We start from the raw sequence: 21,203 nt of genomic DNA, 5'->3' as shown, positions 1-21,203 counted from the left end.
GTCAGGATTTCTCTGAAATCTTCGTCAGGATTTCTCTTAAATCCTCGTCAGGATTTCTCTGAAATCCTCGTCAGGATTTCTCTGAAATCATCGTCAGGATTTCTATGAAATCCTCACAAGGACTTCTCAGATATCCTCGTCAGGATTTCTCTTCGATTCTCGTCAGGATTTCTCTGAAATTCTCGTCAGGATTTCTCAAATCTTCGTCAGGATATCTCTTAAATCCTCGTCAGGATTTCTCTTAAGTTTTTGTCAGGATTTCTCTGAAATCCTCATCAGGATATCTCTCAAATCATCATCAGGATTTCTCTGAAATCCTCATCAGGACTTCTCTGAAATCCTCGTCAGGAATTCTCTGAAATCCTCATCAGGATTTCTCTGAAATACTCGTCAGGGTTTCTCAGAAATTATCGTCAGGATTTGTCCGAAATCCTCGTCAGGATTTGTCTGAAACCGTTATTAAGAATTCATGGCAAATTGTAATGAGATCTTTTCGGGCATCGCAACAGATTAGTTAGTAGATTCGTACTGCCCATAAAAGCATAACTGTCCCATATAGATTTTTGAATCAACACCTATTTTCATCGCAACATCCGTATCATGATGTATACTTTACTATGTATATAAAAATGAACAAATTTTACTTTAAAATGTTGAAAATTATGAACTTTCAACCACCACAGAAACTTGAATTTTGTCCCAGTTTCTATATTTAGGTGATCAATAGAAGCTGTGCTAAATAGGCCATAATGTAGAAATGTACTACAAAACAGAAGACAGTCTTCAAAATTTGAGCTCTATTTCCTCAATGCCTGCTTTTTCCATATGAGACAGTTATGTTTTTATGGGCAGCGTAGTTGTTGGCGAAAAGTTGAGCCAAAAACAATTTCAAATTTTAGAAATTTTGGGTAAATTTATTGAGCATTCCGTTTGATGATTTCTGGAGTTACCGATGATACTGATGCTGGATGGAGCCTTGTCTGTATTACTCGTTTGAATAGTCCTCAATCTACAACAAAGTTGTTATAAGGCCCCTGACATGGTTTTGTATTGATTTACAATGATTTCTTCCAATCGTTCTCGACAAATTCGGAAGATCTTAGCGAAGTCCTTTAGGTATTTTTGGGCAGATTTTTTTTTTGAGTTCTTGACGAGATTCTTGGCCAAATATTTAATATTTTGTTTGGAAGATGTCAAAAACTTTTTCGAAATTCAAACCGTTCTTCTCTTCCCTCAAATCTGTGTAAAAATATAAAAATACAATACATTTAATTAAAACGCATTAAAAAAATATTTTTAATTTAATGAACATGAAAAATGGTATAATACCTTCCATGCCCTGACGTCAAATTTGACAATATTTGATAAGTTGGATTTAATTGTGTTTTAGAAGCTATGCTTGGTAGGTGTTATAAACCAACCATATGAAAACAAGAGAAATTCATAGGATTCCGCTATGAAAACATAAGTGCCCGATAGAAATCTTAAGGTGTCCTTTGGTGAACCATAGGAACCTGCTGAAGCATCACGCTAGGAATCCACGAGAACCCGTCTAGAATTCTTAAGATCTCGTTTAGAATTCCGGTAGGAATTGACATACACTACCCGTCATGACTACGGACTCACTAAAATAAGTACTGCAACGAATCTATGACATTTGGTCGAAAGACGTTTGGTCGAATGACATTTAGTCGAATGACGTTTGGTCGAAAGTACATTTGGTCGAACGGACATTTCGTCGAATGGACATTTGGTCGAAAAGGTTTAGTTGCAACAGAAAGCATATGACATTTGGTCGAACCGACATTTCGTGGAAAGAATTGTGCTCGAATCTGAATACTATGGAAACAAAGTTTTACGTTTAGTCTAACGTCAAGAGTAGCATTTTTTCGCTTGTACAAGAATGATTGAATAATTGAAAAAGTATCAGCTATTTTACCAACAATCTTAATGCGATTAGCAAAATTTTGATATTCAATTTGATGGACGCTCTTCCAACGTATAAATCTACCTCTTGCGTTAAGACGTTTCATGCTGGTTTCTCGTTCAGGTATGTTCTGAGATTCGAGATAAGCTGATCTTAAATGGAAACAAGCCAACTTTTATCACCTCAGTCAACTGGTCTTCCCTTACCCGGTACATAGAATTAACACATTTTTCATTTTTAAAATCCAAAACTTCTACTGCAAACTCTGTTATCAACTTTGTCGAGGTCATCCTAGCACGAGGTCATCAACTCTGTCAGCAATACCATATATTTGCTTGAGAAATATTATTAAGCTGGAAGTCACAATAAGCAAATTGGCCATAAGTAGAGTTACCGACACCTAACATTCACTTCGCCATAAATGTTATCTGTAAAGCAAATTTTTCCTGCCGTTTTAATTTTGATTTCCGCATTCAGAAAATCTTACACACGTCCTTGAGCTGCAAGACCCGGAATGCAAAGTAAGATCCCGAGCTCACTCTCCAAATGCTTCCATCAGATGAGCTGATCTTCATTACGAAGAACGATGATATTTCAAAAGAATACTAAATGAAGAAAATATTATGTTCACATCGTTGAGTAATAAAATAACGTATTGAGCAGTTTTTCAAAGAATGATGATATTTTGAAAGAATAATAAATTCACTAGAGCTAAGTATTTTAGTTAATGTACAAAAAAACACTGTTAAAAAGTTCATTGATGATTATCAAATCGATATTTTAGATTTTGGCATAACTTCAAATTACAAATAAAAAGGTGTATTAAACTTAAAAATAAGACTACAGCAAATGCCCCATTTTTTATTCAACAACAGGTAATGATTCATATTATTCAAAAGAATACGCTACCTTATCAACTTTGTAAAATAAATATCAATTTTATCAGATGATCTTTCAATGAACCATTTAAAAATAAGCTTTTTACCAAATTTCCTTTAACTAAACATCATTCGACCAAAATATGTGTTTTTAAACCATTCGACCAAATGTCCATCCGACTAAATGTCCTTTCGACCAAATGTACTTTCGACCAAATGTCATTCGACCAAACGTCATTCGACCAAATGTCATTCGACGAAATGTCCTAAAGCCTACTGCGAATCTATGACATTTGGTCGAATGACGTTTGGTCGAATGACATTTAGTCGAATGACGTTTGGTCGAAAATACATTTGGTCGAACGGACATTTCGTCGAATGGACATTTGGTCGAAAAGGTTTAGTTGCAACAGAAAGCATAGAATATTTCTAGAGTAACATTTTGGCGCGAATACAAGAGTGATTGAATAACCGAAAAAGTATCAGCTCTTTTACCAACAGTCTCTATGCGATAAGTAACATTTTGTTATCCAATTTGATGGACGCCCTCCCAACATATTGATTAAGCTCTTGGGTATTTAATGATTCCTGTTGCTTTTTTGTTCAGGCATGTTCTACGATTCGAGATAATCTGATCCTAAATGGAAGTGAGCCGACTTTTGTCTCCTCTGCCAACTCGTATTACTCACCCGATACATAGAATTAGACCTTTTTCTCATTTTTAATAATACATAGCTTCTACAGCAAACTCTGTTTTTTACCCGAGGTCATCAACACTGCCAGCACAGCCATATATTTGCTTGAAGAAAGTTATTAAGCTGGAAGTCACAATAAGCCACTTGGCCATAAGTAGAGTTACCAACACCTAGCATTCACTTCGTCATAAAGGTTTTCCCTAAAGCATTTTTTTACTGGCGTTTTAATCTTGATTTCCGCTTTCAAAAATCTTACCCAAACTGCAAAACCCGTAATTCAAAGAAAGGTCCCGAGCACTCTCTCTGAATTTTTCATCAAACTAACATCAGTTGTTCATTATTAAGAAAGTTGGCATTTCAAAAGAATAATAAATAATGAAAACATTATGTTGGGTAATAAAATAAAAGCTTGTTGAGCAGTCGAAGAATGATGATATTTTCAAAGAATAATAAATTCACTAGAGCTAAATATTTCAGTCAATGTACAAAAAACTACCTCTAAAAAGTTTAACTTCAGTTGAATAATCATCGAAATCCTAGATTTTTGGCATAATGATCAAATGATCTTTCAATAAACCATTTAAAAATAAGCAACCAAATTTTCGTTCAACTAAACGTCATTCGACCAAAATAAATGTTCCAAAGCAATTCGACCAAATGTCCATTTGACCAAATGTCCATTCGACCAAACGTCATTCGACCAAATGTAATTCGACGAAATGTCCTAAAGCCGTTCAGAGCGTCATAGACATCCGGAAAGCAGATCTTTCAATTAAAAAAACGGTTGGTGCCATTAGTAAGCAAATCTTATTAAGGATTTCAAGCGAGTTATATCTTCTGATTCAGATATTCAATGATTTAAACCTAACTCACTACGAAATGAAGTAAATCAGGACCGAATCACTGAAATATGAAGTGAATCAGACCTGAAACTATTGAATATGATATCATACCTCAATCTTTTAAATTTGAGGTGAATCTGACATAACAAATAAAAAAAGGTAAACCAATTCAGAAACTTTGAATATGAACTAAATCAGACCTGAATCATTACAAAACGAAGTGAATTAGTTTTAAACTGTTTGGAAGACATGAATCACTGGGAAATGCAGTTAAACAAAAATGAATAACAAACTCGAAATGAGTCAGACATGAATCACTTGTATATGAAGTGAATCTGACCTGAATCACTTGAATATGAAGTATGAGAGACCTGAAACATTTAAATATAGTAAATCAGTCTCGATTATGAAGTGATTTCTCGAAAATTAAAAGCATCAGGTCTGAGTCACTTGAACAACACTTGTAAATGATATAATCAGACCTGAATCATTCAAAGATGAAGTGAATAACTTCAAATATGAAGTAAATTAGCCATGAATCTCTAGAAAATGCAGTCAAAAGAACCTGAAACACTTGAATATAAAGTGAATCAGGCATTATTCACTTGAAAATTGAGTGAATCAGCCCTAAACTGATTGAACATGAAATGAGCAACTTGAATATGCGGTGATACAAAACTGAATTACCTAAATTTTAGGTGAATCAGACCTGAACTATTTGAAAATCAAGTATTCAATACTTGGAACAGATTAATATGAAGTATTTCAGATCTGCGTCACTTGAATATCAAGTGAATCAGATCTGAACGACTTTAAAATGCAGTGAGTCCGTCATCAATCCGAGTATCACTGGAATATTAAGTGCATCAATCCTAAATCACTTGAATATGAAGTGAATCAGTTCTGAATTATTTGAACATAAAGTGAATCAAGCTTGAAACACATGAACATGAAGTGCAACAGACATGAACCACTTGGAAGTTCAATTGAGTGAATCAAACCTGAAACAGTTGAATATGAAGTGAATCTGACGTTAATCGCTTGGATTTGGAGCGAACCAAACTTGATTCACTTGAATATGAAGTGAATTAGTCATGAGTTATTTAAACATGCAGCGAATGTGACATGATTTATTTAATATGGAAATAATCAAATTTGAATTACTTGAATATGAAGTGAATTGAATCTGAAACACATGAAATAAAAAAGAACAGACATTTTTCACTAGGGCATGGAGTGAATCAACATGAATCACTTGGATATGGAGAGTTTCTGATTTGAATAATTTGAATATGATGCGCGTCAGGCAAAAATCACTCGAACATGAAATAAATACCCGAAATAACTAATGAAAATGACCTATTTTAATATTTAAATAATATATTTTGCATTAAACTCGATAAAATTCGAAAATGGCTACTTGTAGAGAAATTATTCATATAATCATCATGGCTCAGAATCGTTTCAAGATACCTACCGTATCATCAGAACGTATTTATTTTGACAAAATATCAAAATTCTGAAAATCGACCAAAAGTTGTTCTCAGAAAAACTTTTTTTTTTTTAATTTCTCCATCATGAAACTTTGTCCCAAACATCTGTTTACTATCAAGATTCTATGGTGAAAATTTAAAAAAATATTAAAAATGAGGTTTTTGTGTAATTTAAATTTTAAGTTTTTTTGATTTTTTTAATGAAAATAAGTAAAATATTTTTTCAGTGTATATTTTTTTCTTATAGTCCAAACGGTTCACTACAACTTCTCCAAAGAACATTTTTCTCTAAAATCAACAGTTTCGGAGTTAGAATTTTTCAAATAAGTTGCATGCAAAAATTCATAGGCCATTTTCAAAAGTTACGCTTGAGTCAAAATGATATTTTTTTTCTTTGGAAAACACTTATTCTACCATACCAAAAACATGTGCAAAGTTTAATCCAAATCGAAGACTATCGAGCACGATTTTTATTTTTTTTTTCGGTTCATTCTGGATGGAATTCGTCTCTGGTCTTAGAAAGGCATTTTTTAAGCCCAAATGGTTTTGATAGGCATTTTTTAATACGAAATGGTCATAGAAAGGCATTATTCAAGACCAAATGGTCTTATAAAGGAATTTGTCAAATGGCCTGTTTCCAGATCAAAATCTTTCAATTCTTACTAAGATCGATATCTAATCACTCAAATGTGATGTATGAAGATACAGATTCAATGATCTAATTAAATAAAGTAATCTCTGATTGAATACAAATTAGTTTTCACCAAACCTCGTTAGGATTTTTCTCAAATCCTCATTAGGATTTTTCTGGAATCCTCGTCAGGATTAACCTGAAATCCTTGCCAGAGTTTCTCTGAAATCCTCGTCCTAATTTCTCTGAAATCGCGTCAGAATTTTTGTGAAATCTTTGTCAGTATTTTTTTAGAAATCCCCGTCAGTATTTTTCTGAAATCCTCGTCAGGATTTCTCTGAAATTCTCGTCAGGATTTCTATGAAATTGTCGTCAGGATTTCTATGAAATTGTCGTCAGGATTTCTCTGAAATCATCGTCAGGATTCTCTGAAACCCTTCTCAGGTTTCTCAGAAATACTCTTCAGGATTTCTTTGAAATCCTCGTCAGGATTTCTCTGTAATTTTCGTCAGTATTTCTCTAAAATCCTCGTCAAGATTTCTCTCACATCCTCGTCAGGATTACTCTGAAATTTTCGTCAGTATTTTGCTGGAATTTTCGACAGTATTTCTCTGGAATCCTCGTTAGGATTTCTCGGAGATCGTCGTCAGGATTTCTCTGAAATCCTCGTCATGATTTCTCTGACATGATCGTCAGGATTTCTCTGGAATTCTTGTCAGGATTTCTCTGAAATCCTCGTCCTGATTTCTCTGTAACATAGTTAGGATTTCCGTGAAATCCTTGTCAGTATTTATCTGAAATCCTCGTCAGGATTTGTCTGAAATCCTCGTCAGGATTTCTCTGCGATTCTCGTCAGGATTTGTCTGGAATCCTCTTCAGGATTTGTCTGAAATCCTCTTCAGGATTTGTCTGAAATCCTCTTTAGGATTTGTTTGAAATCCTCATCAGGATTTGTCTGCGATTCTAGTCAGGATTTGTCTGAAATCCTCGTCAGAATTTCTCTGAAATCCTCTTCCGGATTTGTCTGAAATTCTCTTCAGGATTTGTCTGAAATCCTCTTTAGGATTTGTCTGAAATCCTCATCAGGATTTGTCTGCGATTCTAGTCAGGATTTGTCTGAAATCCTCTTCAGGATTTGTCTGAAATCCTCTTCCGGATTTGTCTGAAATTCTCTTCAGGATTTGTCTGAAATCCTCTTCAGGATTTGTCTGAAATCCTCGTCAGGATTTGTCTGAAATCCTCTTCAGGATTTGTCTGGAATCCTCTTCAGGATTTGTCTGAAATCCTCTTCAGGATTTGTCTGAAATCCTCTTCAGGATTTGTCTGAAATCCTCATCAGGATTTGTCTGAAATCCTCATCAGGATTTGTCTGAAATCCTCTTCAGGATTTGTCTGAAATCCTCTTCAGGATTTGTCTGAAATCCTCTTCAGGATTCCTCTGAAATCCTCCTTAGGATTTATCTGAACTCATCGTCAGGATTCCTCTGAAATCCTCGTCATGATTTCTCTGACATGATCGTCAAGATTTCTCTGGAATCCTTGTCAGGATTTCTCTGAAATCCTCGTCCTGATTTCTCTGTAACAAAGTTAGGATTTCCGTGAAATCCTTGTCTGTATTTTTCTGAAATCCTCGTCAGGATTTGTCTGAAATCCTCGTCAGGATTTCTCTGCGATTCTCGTCAGGATTTGTCTGAAATCCTCTTCAGGATTTGTCTGAAATTCTCTTCAGGATTTGTCTGAAATCCTCTTCGGGATTTGTCTGAAATCCTCTTCCGAATTTGTCTGAAATCCTCTTCAGGATTTGTCTGAAATCCTCTTTAGGATTTGTCTGAAATCCTCATCAGGATTTGTCTGCGATTCTAGTCAGGATTTGTCTGAAATCCTCTTCAGGATTTGTCTGAAATCCTCTTCAGGATTTGTCTGAAATCCTCTTCAGGATTTGTCTGAAATCCTCTTCAGGATTTGTCTGAAATCCTCTTGAGGATTTGTCTGAAATCCTCTTCAGGATTTGTCTGAAATCCTCTTCAGGATTTGTCTGAAATCCTCATCAGGATTTGTCTGATATCCTCTTCAGGATTTGTCTGAAACCCTCTTCAGGATTTGTCTGAAATCCTCTTCAGGATTCCTCTGAAATCCTCGTTAGGATTTATCTGAACTCCTCGTCAGGATTCCTCTGAAATCCTCGTCATGATTTCTCTTACATGATCGTCAAGATTTCTCTGGAATCCTTGTCAGGATTTCTCTGAAATCCTCGTCCTGATTTCTCTGTAACATAGTTAGGATTTCCGTGAAATCCTTGTCAGTATTTTTCTGAAATCCTCGTCAGGATTTGTCTGAAATCCTCGTCAGGATTTCTCTGCGATTCTCGTCAGGATTTGTCTAGAATCCTCTTCAGGATTTGTCTGGAATCCTCTTCAGGATTTGTCTGAAATCCTCTTCAGGATTTGTCTGAAATCCTCTTCAGGATTTGTCTGAAATCCTCTTCGGGATTTGTCTGAAATCCTCTTCCGGATTTGTCTGAAATCCTCTTCAGGATTTGTCTGAAATCCTCTTCAGGATTCCTCTGAAATCCTCGTTAGGATTTCTCTGAACTCCTCGTCAGGATTCCTCTGAAATCCTCGTCATGATTTCTCTGACATGATCGTCAAGATTTCTCTGGAATCCTTGTCAAAATTTCTCTGAAATATTCGTCAGAGTTTTATGAAATCCTTGTCAGGATTTGTCTGAAATTCTCATCAAAATTTGCCTGAAATTCTCGTCATGATTTGTTCGAAATCCTTATTAAGATATCTCTGAAATCCTTTCCAGAATTTCGCTGAAATTTTTTATCAGGATGTCGTCAATGCCCTTCAGGAGTTGTCTGAAATCCTTCTCAGGTTTTGTCTGAAATTGTTTTAAGGATTCGTCTGAAATCCTTCTCAGGATATATTTAAAATTGTTTCCAGGACTCCTCTGAAATTTATCTAGAGATTTGTCTGGAATCCTTCCCAAGATTTGTATGAAACCATTCTCAAGATTTGTCTGAGGTAGTTCTCAGGATTAGTCTGAAATTCTTCTCTGGATTAGTTGGAAACTTTTCGCAGGATTTTTCCGAAATGCTGCTCTGAGTTTGTCTAAAATCTTAGCATTTGACTGAAATTTTTAACAGGATTTCTGGAGCATTGGATTGGGACATCTTCCAATACACCGAACGCTAACATGAACAAAAATGGCTGTTGGAGAAGGATCGGGACGGCCAGCCTTAAGGTTTCACGTTTCTCGTCTCTAGTAATTTCTATTCAAATCAAACATCAGTTAACCACGGATGTATCGAGACATCTATTCATCGCACCTCTGTTATAAATAAGAAGAGGCTGGATTGGAACGACCATGTTTAGTTGATTTAGAATTTTCATAGTTGGGTGTTTGCATTGAACTGTGACAGCGACCCACCGATATGGATTCAGGAGATTGATCGTTAGGCATTGATGGGTGTGTAGAGGACCGGGACGACCAGTGAAATACTAAACTATACTATACTAACCATTTGAATCCATGGTGTTTTATCTAAAAGTATGATTTGATGATGGATATTTTTCGCAGGATTTGTTCGGAATGCTGTTCTTAGTTTGTCTGAAATCTAACCCTGAATTTGTACGATTTTTTTTATAGCATTTGACTGAAATTCTTAACAGGATTTTTGTGTGATTTCCCCTGTAAAATATCGTTTGCAAGTTTTTACTGAAACATTTAGCAGGTTTACTCTAAAATTCTTCTCAGAATTTTTCAGATATCCTCAGATTTAATTTGCTGATATTCTTCTCATGATTTTGCTGAAGCCTTTCTCTGTATTTCGCTGATATCAACCTTTGGATTTTTTAGTTGCATGATTGCAAAATCATTATGTCAGATATCAATTTTTTCAACAATTCGCAAAGTTCATTTGATGTGGTTATATCTGGACTTGATTTGCATTCACTCTCTCACAGTAGGACTCCATTCATCATATCGGAATGAGCATCTGGGTCATGATGTCAACGAATACCACAACAGTCATCATCCGCTTTTTGAACCATGCTGTGAGGACAAAATAAATCTGTCGACTGCTCCTCCTAGCAATGATGACAGTGGGTGTAATGTAATGAATCTGATTCAGATATGTCATATGGCAAAACATATCTCTGAAAATGGGTTTTAAAATCATTGTTACATCATCAATCATATGGACAGGGAGGCCTTCATTGCACTCTTGACGTTTTCTATTTTACCCTTAAATCGAACCTTTTGTTCAAATAAAGTTGAATTTTTCATACATCAACTTTAGAAAAATGGACTTCAGAAAGACAATGTTTTAGGATAGGGACGCCCAGTAATTTATTTTTGTTATTTTATAGGTTTACTGAAAGAATCTCAAGCTCAATTTGGTTTGAACGACGTCCGTCCTGCACTTGGCATTGAAATAAGATATAGGGGTTGAATAAATTTTGATTTCTAACTTTAAAAGCTTTGGAATGGGACATATCCAAATAAAACAAAACCCTGACATTACCAAAAATAACTGTCTTAGAAGGATCGGGACGACTAGTGTAGTCAAGAGGCTTAAGGTTTACGTGCTTCGAAATTCTGTCTAAATTTAACGCAACGCATGGCTTGGGACATACAATCACCACATTTCTACGATGGAAGACAGGTGAATGGATCGGGACGACCACATCTTGCATGCAACGTTAAAATTGGGAGATTTTTGTAGGGATTGGCATCCGTGTAGGACCGGAACGGTGCTCCTTTAGAAATAAGATTCCATGTTACCCAAAGACTGGAAACTTGAACTGACATGTTCTCAATTTGTAGTTCTCCACATTTTCGTACTTCTAAAAACACTGAAACCGAAGCTTGTCCTTACCCTTACTTCAAGCAAGCTGACCATTGTGTCGCAATAATTAAAAGCTTTGAAGTTCAGCTCTGGATTGGGACATCTTTCAATTCACAAAACGCTAACATTAACAAAAATGGCTGTTGGAGAAGGATCGGGACGGCCAGTTCAGTCAAAATCATTAAGGTGTTACGTTTCTCGTCCCTAGTAACACAGATCAGACATCAGTTAGCCACGGATGGATCGGGACATCCAATCCTCACACCTCTGTAATGAAAGAGAAGAGAGTGGATCGGGACGACCGCATCGGGATGATGTTCTTTGGTTATGCTTCAAATCCATGTTCTTTTTTTCCAGAGAACTTTATTGAATTTACATTGTTGGATATTTGCGTAGGACCGGGACAGCCGGCCGCTGTAGGAGAGCAGTTGCATTTGGGACATCTTCCAATTCACAAAACGCTAACACTAGCAAAAATGACTGTTGGAGAACGATCGGGACGGCTAGTTTCGTAATGCCTTAAGGTTTCACGTGCCTCGTCTCTAGTACTTTCTGTTTGAATCAGACATCAGTTAACAACAGATGGATCGGGACATCCAACAATCATAACTCTGTAATGAAAGGTGGATCGGGACGACCACATCGGGATGATTTTATTTTTGGTTCTACTACAAATCCATGTTTCTTTTTTTCCATATGGGCATTGGAGAACACTATCGAATTTGCATAGTTGGATGTTTGCCTAGGATCGGGACAGCCGGCCATCTCACTTAATCAATGAGTGAAAATTGTGAATTGGGACGACCTTGTCGGTAATAGGTCTGTTTCGATATGTATGTAGGAGAGCATTTTCATTGATGGACGTTTGAAAAGGATCGGGACGACCAGTTACCTACTAAACTTTGACATATTCTTATTTAAATCCACGGTGTTTCTTCAAAAATGATATTGTATGTTAGTCAAAGATTGTAAATGATAACAAATCTGTTCTCAATTTATAGTTATCCACATTTTCGAACTTCTAAAAACACTGAAGCCAACAAACAACCGAAGTTTGTCCTTACCCTTCCCTCAAGCTATCCGACCATTGTGTCGCAATAATTAAAAGCAAATCAATCAATGTGAAATCCTTTCCGGTTCTGTACCGCACTTAAAACACTTTCCTCCCTGGCCGCCGTCCCCATCCCGCCCACCATAAGGACAATACTCCGGAAAACACAAAGGGGATAAGTTGTGGTGCTCCCGGCTTCCATTAAAACGAAATCAATTATTCCCAAGTGGCGGATGTTGTTCGGGCTGTGTCCAGGGAAAAATCTGCTTATTTTATCGAATGCATCGCCCTTCCGGAATGCATTTCCGTGTCGTCCCTGCTCCGAGTCCGATTGGAAAACTTTTCCTACACAAAAAGTCGAATATGTCGCTGCCGTGTTTCCTTCCGACAGTGGATCGAGTTAGTTTTTTTTTCCTACAAATTTAGGAGAAGTCAAATTGCAATAGGGATGAAGGGTGGCACAACTCTAGTCCGAATGAATTTGAAGCGGGATTGGATTGTTGTGCAGATTGGCAGCGAGCCATGTCGATGTTTTCCGGTTCCGGAAATGGAATAATCAAAGAGTCGTTGGTGTTATTTTTTAGGATAGGACTTATAATCCTGGAATAATTTTTTTCGAAATTAATCTGGATGCATTTTCGGAACGGATCTTTTCCTTATTCTTAACTTTTCGTTATCTAATCTCTATTTTATTGTTATTTTATATTTATCTTATTGTTATCATATCTTTCTCTTATCGTTATCCTATCGTTATTTGTCTTTATCTCAACATTATTTTATCTTTATCTTATATTTATCTCTTTCTTATATTATCTTTATGTTATTACATCGTTAGCTTATCCTAATTTTATCTTAACTGTATCATATCTTTATCTCATCGTTATCTAATTATTATCGTATCGTTATCCTATCGTTATCTTTGCGTTGTCTTTACGTTATTGCTTGGTAATAAAATGAGATTTGAGGATTGCATAAATTTTCATTTACAACTTCAAAATCTCTGGATTGGGACAACTTTTAATTTGCAAAAGCTAACGAGATGAAAACGGAGTTGGTCATCTCAATACCACGGAATTGGTCTTCTCTAGACCACTGAGTTGGTCTCCTCAAAATCACAAAATTGGTCTTCACAAGACCACGGAGTTGGTCATCTCAAGACCAGGGAGTTGGTCATCTCAAGTTCACGTAGTTAGTTTTCTCAAGACCACTGAGTTGGTCTCCTTCTGGATTAACAAAAATGACTGTTGAAGAATGATCGGGATGGCCAGTTTAGTTACATGTCGTTATATTTTCTGCATTCTATAGTTTTTTTATCGTTATCTTGTTGCGATTCTATCGTTATCTTATCATTATCTTATCATTATCTTTTCATTATCTTATCGTTATCTTATCGTTATCTTATCGTTATCTTATCATTATCTTATCGTTATCTTATCGTTATCTTATCGTTATCTTATCGTTATCTTACAGTTATCTTATCGTTATCTTATCGTTATCTTATCGTTATCTTATCGTTATCTTATCGTTATCTTATCGTTATATTATCGTTATCTTATCGTTATCTTATCGTTATCTTATCGTTATCTTATCGTTATCCTATCGTTATCTTATCGTTATCTTATCGTTATCTTATCGTTATCTTATCGTTATCTTATCGTTATCTCATCGTTATCTTATCGTTATCTTATCGTTATCTTATCGTTACCTAATCGTTATCTTTTCTTCATCTTATAAGATAGGAATAATATCGTTATAATATCGTTATATTATCGTTATCCTTTCGTTATCTTATCGTTACCTGTCTTATTCCATTCAATACATTAACAATTTCCCCTTTCTCCCTCATTCCAGAACCTATCGCTGCCGCCGAACGTCGATCCGAGCACCTCGGACGACAGTGGCCGGGCGTCGGAGCGGTTGACCGCCTCGTCGGTGGCCCAGCGGGATCCGGACAGTTCGCGGGACCGGCTGAGCGACGCCAGCAGCCGGTGCAGCTCCGGCAAAGGATATATCTGTGATAGCGAGGGAGACGATGATAAGGTAAGTGAGTCATTCAGCACTGCTGCTGCCGCCATCTGTTGGTTACTAGATAAATTTCCAACGGTACGATTGATGATATGGTTTTGTGCTTTCGCTTCATCATCATTATCGTCCGGGGTTTCGAGAAACGGACCGGATCAGAATGAAGATCCGTAAATGTGTGCGAGAATTGACCACAAATGACCTGGCAGACTCTCCGTCGGGTGTCCATCCGCATTGGAGTGAATAGAAGAAGGAGGACCAACCACACCAAATGCAGTGGAATGCCTTTTCTCCCAGTTGCCTTTTATGTTCGAGTCGGAGCTGGCTGGCTTTGAAGCTTTCTTCCTTCCCTGCAAGGGAGAAGGAGGAGATTGCTCGTTTTGGGTTTTTGCCATGTTCGTGCTCCGAAGCTCAACAACCCAAGGAGGAGATAATAAAATCACTTTACGACGGCAGTGGTTCCCTTCGGTACGCTTGGGCTTCTCGTTGCGGTTAATTTGATCGAATCTCCGGCTGGAAAAGCTTTTCAATTTTCAGCATGATACTGCTCGGTGCTGGAGAGGAGAATGTGGCTTGAACGATTTCGTTTTTCTTTTGTGGGCGCTCTTCAAGGACACTTTTGATTGTGGCGATGTTGGATTTCTTTAAAGAGCAGTTTTGGGAATTTTTATGCTCGATTCGGCGAGGAACAATGTGTATAACTTGATAACAATGAACTTTGATGTATCAGGTCAGAAGTCAATTTTGGTTTCCAAAGAGTAGTTGTAGTTGGAATTGACGTGAAACGTGGGAAGATTGAATAACTATTTAATTTGTAATATTTATAAAGCTATTTAGTTCAACAAAACCATTTTGTCTTGACAAGGCCATTTAGTTTTGACAAGAACATTTAGACTTGACTAGACCATTTAGTGTTGACAAGACCATCTAGTCTTGATAAGACCTTCTAGTCTTGACAAGACCATCTAGTCTTGACAAGACCATCTAGTCTTGCCAAGACCATCTAGTCTTGCCAAGACCATTTAGTCTTGACAATAGACAAGATCATCTAGTATTGTTAAGACCATCTAGTCTTGACAAGACCATTTAGTCTTGACAAGAACATCTAATCTTGACAAGACCATCTAGTCTTGACAAGACCATCTTGTCTTGAAAAGACCATCTAGTCTTGACAAGACCATCTAATCTTGACAAGACCATTCAGTCTTGACAAGACCATCAAGTCTTAACAAGACCATCTAATCTTGACTAGACCATCTAGTCTTGACAAGATCATCTAGTCTTGACAAAACCATCTAGTCTTGACAAAACCATCTAGTCTTGACAAGACCAGTTTGTCTTGTCAAGACCATTTAGTATTGACAAGACGATTTAGTGTTGACAAGACCATTTAGGACCTTCAAGTCTTGACAAGACCATCTAGTCTTGACAAGACCATCTAGTCTTGAAAAGACCATCTAGTCTTGACAAGACCATCTGGTCTTGACAAGACCATCTAATCTTGACTAGACCATTCAGTCTTGACAAGACAATCAAGTTTTAACAAGACCATCTAGTATTTTCAAGACCATCTAGTCTTTTCAAGACCATCTAGTCTTGACAAGATCATCTAGTCTTGGCAAGACCTTCTAGTCTTGACAAGATCAGTTTGTCTTGTCAAGACCATTTAGTCTTGACAAGACGATTTAGTGTTGACAAGACCATTTAGTCTTGACATGACCATCAAGTCTTGACAGGACCTTCAAGTCTTGACAAGACCATCTAGTCTTGACAAGACCATCTAGTCTTGACAAGACCATCTAGTCTTGACAAGACCATCTAGTCTTGACAAGAGACAAGACCATCTAGTATTGTCAAGACTATCAAGTCTCACATTTAGTCTTGACAAGACCATCAAGTCTTGACATGACCTTCAAGTCTTGACAAGACCATCTAGTCTTGACAAGACCATCTAGTCTTGACAAGAGACAAGACCATCTAGTATTGACAAGACTATCAAGTCTCGACAAGACCATCTAGTCTTGACAAGACCAGTTTGTCTTGTCAAGATCATTTAGTCTTGACAAGACTATTTAGTGTTTACAAGACCATTTAGTCTTGACAGAGCTGTTTAGTCTTGGCAAGACAATTTGATTTTAACAAAACTATTAAATAATTGAAATGAAATGATCCCTGTTTAAATTGTAGACAGCCATCCGATTTAAGATTGTCTTGAATTGTTCCAAAACCAACAGAACTCAAAAATCTTGAGCAAATATCACCATGAAAATCAAAATATTTAAACTTAAACAAACTATAACCATCGCCGTCTTCAACAAAAGTCAAACAGATTCCGAAAAGAAAAAAATCGCACCCACTCAAATAAAAAAACATACACACAACTCTCCACTAAAAATCACCAACCCACCTGTCAACAGCCCGATTCGACCAGTTGTTGTTGCTGCTGCTGCTCTCGAGTCAACACCTACGGCAAATATTGACATTTCAGGGTTGCCAGCCGAACCGAATCGAATCGAGACGCTTCTTCCTACACGGATCCTACACCCCGAAACCGTTCGGAAATATTTGTAAATTACCGGCCCGTGATAATTATCGCGTCCATTCATTAACAAATTAACGTCTTCGTTTCGTGTTACTTATGTGAGTTTCGAACCAACAGGGCAAGTTTCCTATCGGTGGGGCGGTGAAAATTAGCGCCCAGGGTATTATTGCCAGGGCAAACAGCACTCCGGCTTCGGGGTTTTTTTTTCGCGCCTGCCAGCTCGTAAACAAATCTAACCTAATAAATAAATAGTTCACGTGTAAATGTGCGGAAAAGTTCTGCGCTTCAACCAACTCCCCTCGGTAATAAGATTCAAGTACTTTTCTTTGCGCTTTCCGGGAAGATTCAATAATAATGGGTGCTAATTTTAGCGCGGCTATGATAAATGGCTTCACGAGGTATTTTGCACATTGTGTCCGTTTGAGCCGGGCGGTTGAGCGGTGGAATATGGCGAAGAAATTACGATCCCGATGCGAAGTGGAATCCAACGACGTTAATGGGTTTATTTGTTTCAGTGTGTGGATTAAGTGGGTCAACACCGAGGGGATCGTGTTGTTTGTCGGGAATTTATTGGTTTGAAATAAAATGGGGTTTCCCAAAAACAAAGTTCGTTCTGCTGAGATCAATGCTCACTACAATATCAAATCTGGTTTTATTAAGATCACGGAGTTGGTCTTTTCAAGACCACGGAGTTGGTCTTTTCAAGACCACGGAGTTGGTCTTTTCAAGACCACGGAGTTGGTCTTTTCAAGACCACGGAGTTGGTCTTCTCAAGACCACGGAGTTGGTCTTTTCAAGACCACGGAGTTGGTCTTTTCAAGACCACGGAGTTGGTCTTTTCAAGACCACGAAGTTGGTCTTCTCAAGACCACCGAGTTGGTCTTCTCAAGACCACGGAATTGGTCTTCTCAAGACCACGGAGTTGGTCTTTTCAAGACCACGGAGTTGGTCTTTTCAAGACCACGGAGTTGGTCTTCTCAAGACCACGGAGTTGGTCTTCTCAAGACCACGGAGTTGGTCTTCTCAAGACCACGGAGTTGGTCTTCTCAAGACCACGGAGTTGGTCTTCTCAAGACCACGGAGTTGGTCTTCTAAAGACCACGGAGTTGGTCTGCTCAAGACCACGGAGTTGGTCTGCTCAAGACCACGGAGTTGGTCTTTTCAAGACCACGGAGTTGGTCTTTTCAAGACCACGGAGTTGGTCTTTTCAAGACCACGGAGTTGGTCTTTTCAAGACCACGGAGTTGGTCTTTTCAAGACCACGGAGTTGGTCTTTTCAAGACCACGGAGTTGGTCTTTTCAAGACCACGGAGTTGGTCTTTTCAAGACCACGGAGTTGGTCTTCTCAAATCCGTAGTGGATTTCGAAGTAATTTCGGAAAAGTTTTTCAGTACATCGTACGAAGATTTCTCGGAAATTTGGAGAGGATTTCGCGAAAAATACGGAGGAATTCCGGGGAGGATTTCTCGGACAATCCTGGGCGGATTCCTTAGGATATGCGGAGATAATTTCTCAAAAAAATCCGGAGTGGATTTCTGCGGAGGAAGAAAAATTGTCTTTTGGAATTGAAAATGTTGTTTTGGGACAAAAAATGGTCTTCTGGGACCAAAATTGGTCTTCTGGGATCGAAATTGGTCTTCTGGGATCCAAACTAAGTCTTCTTACCCGAAATTTAGTATTATGTTACCAAACTGATCCTCTGGGACAGTAATCAGTCTATTAATACGATCAAAATCGGCCTGCTGAGACCAGAGTTGGTCTTCTGAGACCAGAATTGGTCTTCTGAAAGACCAAAATTGGTCTTCTGAAAGAACAGAATTGGTCTTCTGGAAGACTAGAATTGGTCTTATGAGACAAGAGTTAGTCTTCTGAGACCAGAATTAGTCTTCTGAAAGACCAGAATTGGTCTTATGAGATCATAATTAGTCTTCTGAGACCAGAATTAGTCTTCTGAGACCAGAATTGGTCTTCTAAGACCAGAATTGGTCTTCTGAGATCGAAATTCGCCTTCTGAGACCAAAATTGATCTGTTGCGACGAAAATTGATTTGCTGAGACCAAAATTGATCTACTAAATGGAACCGAAATCAATCTGCTGCGACCAACATTGATCTGCTGAGTACTAAGTGAGACCAAAATTGGTCTTCTGAGACCAAAATTGATCTGCTGCGACAAAAACTGATTTGCTGAGACCAAAATTGATCTACTGAATGACACCGAAATTAATCTGGTGAGACCAAAATTGATATGTTGAGTCCAAAGTTGGTCTTCTGAGATCAAGGTTTTTTTTTCTGAGACCAAAATTAGTCTATTAAGACTGAAATTGGTCTGTTTAGGCTAAAATTGATCTGGTGAGACCAAAATTGTTGTGCTGAGAACAAAATCGGTCTTCTGAGACCAGAATTGGTCTTCTGAGACCAAAACTGGTCTTCTGAGGCGACCAGAATTGGTCTTCTGAGACGACCAGAATTGGTCTTCTGAGATGACCAGAATTGGTGTTTGAGACCAGAATTGGTCTTCTGAGACGACCAGAATCGGTCTTCTGAGACGACCAGAATTGGTCTTCTGACATGACCAGAATTGGTCTTCTGAGATCAAAATTGGTTTTCTGAGATGACCAGAATTGGTCTTCTGAGACCAAAATTGGTTTTCTGAGACCAGAATTGGTCTTTTGAGACCAGAATTGGTTTTCCGAGACCAGAATTGGTATTCCGAGACGACCAGAATTATTCTTCTGAGACGACCAGAATTGGTCTTCTGAGACGACCAGAATTAGTCTTCTGAGACGACCAGAATTGGTCTTCTGAGACGACCAGAATTGGTCTTCTGAGACGACCAGAATTGGTCTTCTGACATGACCAGAATTGGTCTTCTGAGATCAAAATTGGTTTTCTGAGATGACCAGAATTGGTCTTCTGAGACCAACATTGGTTTTCTGAGACCAGAATTGGTCTTTTGAGACCAGAATTGGTCTTCTGAGACCAGAATTGGTCTTCTGAGAAAAGAATTGGTCTTCTGAGACCAGAATTGGTCTTCTGAGATCAAAACTGGTCTTCTGAGGCGACCAGAATTGGTCTTCTGAGACGACCAGAATTGGTCTTCTGAGACCAGAATTGGTCCTCTGAGACCAGAATTGGTCTTCTGAGACCAGAATTGGTTTTCCGAGACCAGAATTGGTATTCCGAGACGACCAGAATTATTCTTCTGAGACCATAAATAGTCTTCTGATACCAAAAATGATCTTCAAAGACCAGAATTGGACTTCTGATACCAGAATTGGACTTCTGAGAGGACCAGAATTGGTCTTCTGAGACCAAAATTGATCTTCTGAGACAACCAGAATTGGTCTTCTGAGACCAAAATTGGTCTTCTGAGACCAGAATTGGTCTTCTGAGACCAGAATTGGTCTTCTGAGACCAGAATTGGTCTTCTGAGACCAGAATTGGTCTTCTGAGACCAGAATTGGTCTTCTGAGACCAGAATTGGTCTTCTGAGACCAGAATTGGTCTTCTGAGACCAGAATTGGTCTTCTGAGACCAGAATTGGTCTTCTGAGACCAGAATTGGTCTTCTGAGACCAGAATTGGTCTTCTGAGACCAGAATTGATCTTCTCAGACCAGAATTGGTCTTCTGAGACCAGAATTGGTCTTCTGAGACCAGAATTGGTCTTCTGAGACCAGAATTGGTCTTCTGAGACCAGAATTGGTCTTCTGAGACCAGAATTGGTCTTCTGAGACCAGAATTGGTCTTCTGAGACCAGAATTGGTCTTTTGAGACCAGAATTGGTCTTTTGAGACCAGAATTGGTCTTTTGAGACCAGAATTGGTCTTCTGAGACCAGAATTGGTCTTCTGAGACCAAAATTTGTCTGCTGGGACCAGAATTTGTCTGCGAAGATCAAAATTTGGCTGCTGAGATCAAATTAGTCTGCTGAGATCAAAATTAATCTTCTGTGACCCAAATTGGTCTTCTGAGACCAAAGATGATCTTTTGAGACCAAAATTGGTCTTCTGACTCCAAAATTGGTCCAAATCAGGTTTTGTCTAGAAATTCGGAGAAGATTTCACAGGAAATCTGGAGAAGACATCTCAGCAAATCCGGAGAGGATTTCTAAGGAAATCCGAAAAGGATTTCTCAAAAAATCCGAAGAGGATTTCTCAAAAAATCTAAGGAGGATTTTTCAGGAAATCCTTGAAAGATTCCTCAGGAGATTTGGTGGTGATTTCTCAAGAAAACCGGAGAGGATTTCTCAATAAATCCAGAGTGGATTTC

At 38.0% G+C, this 21,203-nt stretch overlaps 1 protein-coding gene across 1 annotated transcript in view; it reads left to right on the top strand.

The window, feature by feature from the left end:
* Positions 1 to 21,203, top strand: part of LOC110680850 (proline-rich protein 36) — a 578,332-nt gene that overhangs the window by 243,456 nt on the left and 313,673 nt on the right. Inside the window, exon 4 of the mRNA XM_021856646.1 lies at positions 14,221 to 14,409. Coding sequence (XP_021712338.1) covers positions 14,221 to 14,409 — 189 coding nt within the window. The remainder of the gene's footprint in view (positions 1 to 14,220; positions 14,410 to 21,203) is intronic.

This window comes from Aedes aegypti, chromosome 1 (assembly GCF_002204515.2).
Source record: "Aedes aegypti strain LVP_AGWG chromosome 1, AaegL5.0 Primary Assembly, whole genome shotgun sequence".
In the NCBI taxonomy this organism is placed as follows: domain Eukaryota; kingdom Metazoa; phylum Arthropoda; class Insecta; order Diptera; family Culicidae; genus Aedes; species Aedes aegypti.
The sequence above is the reverse complement of the archived record's forward strand: the minus strand, read 5'-3'. Positions and strand labels throughout refer to the sequence as shown.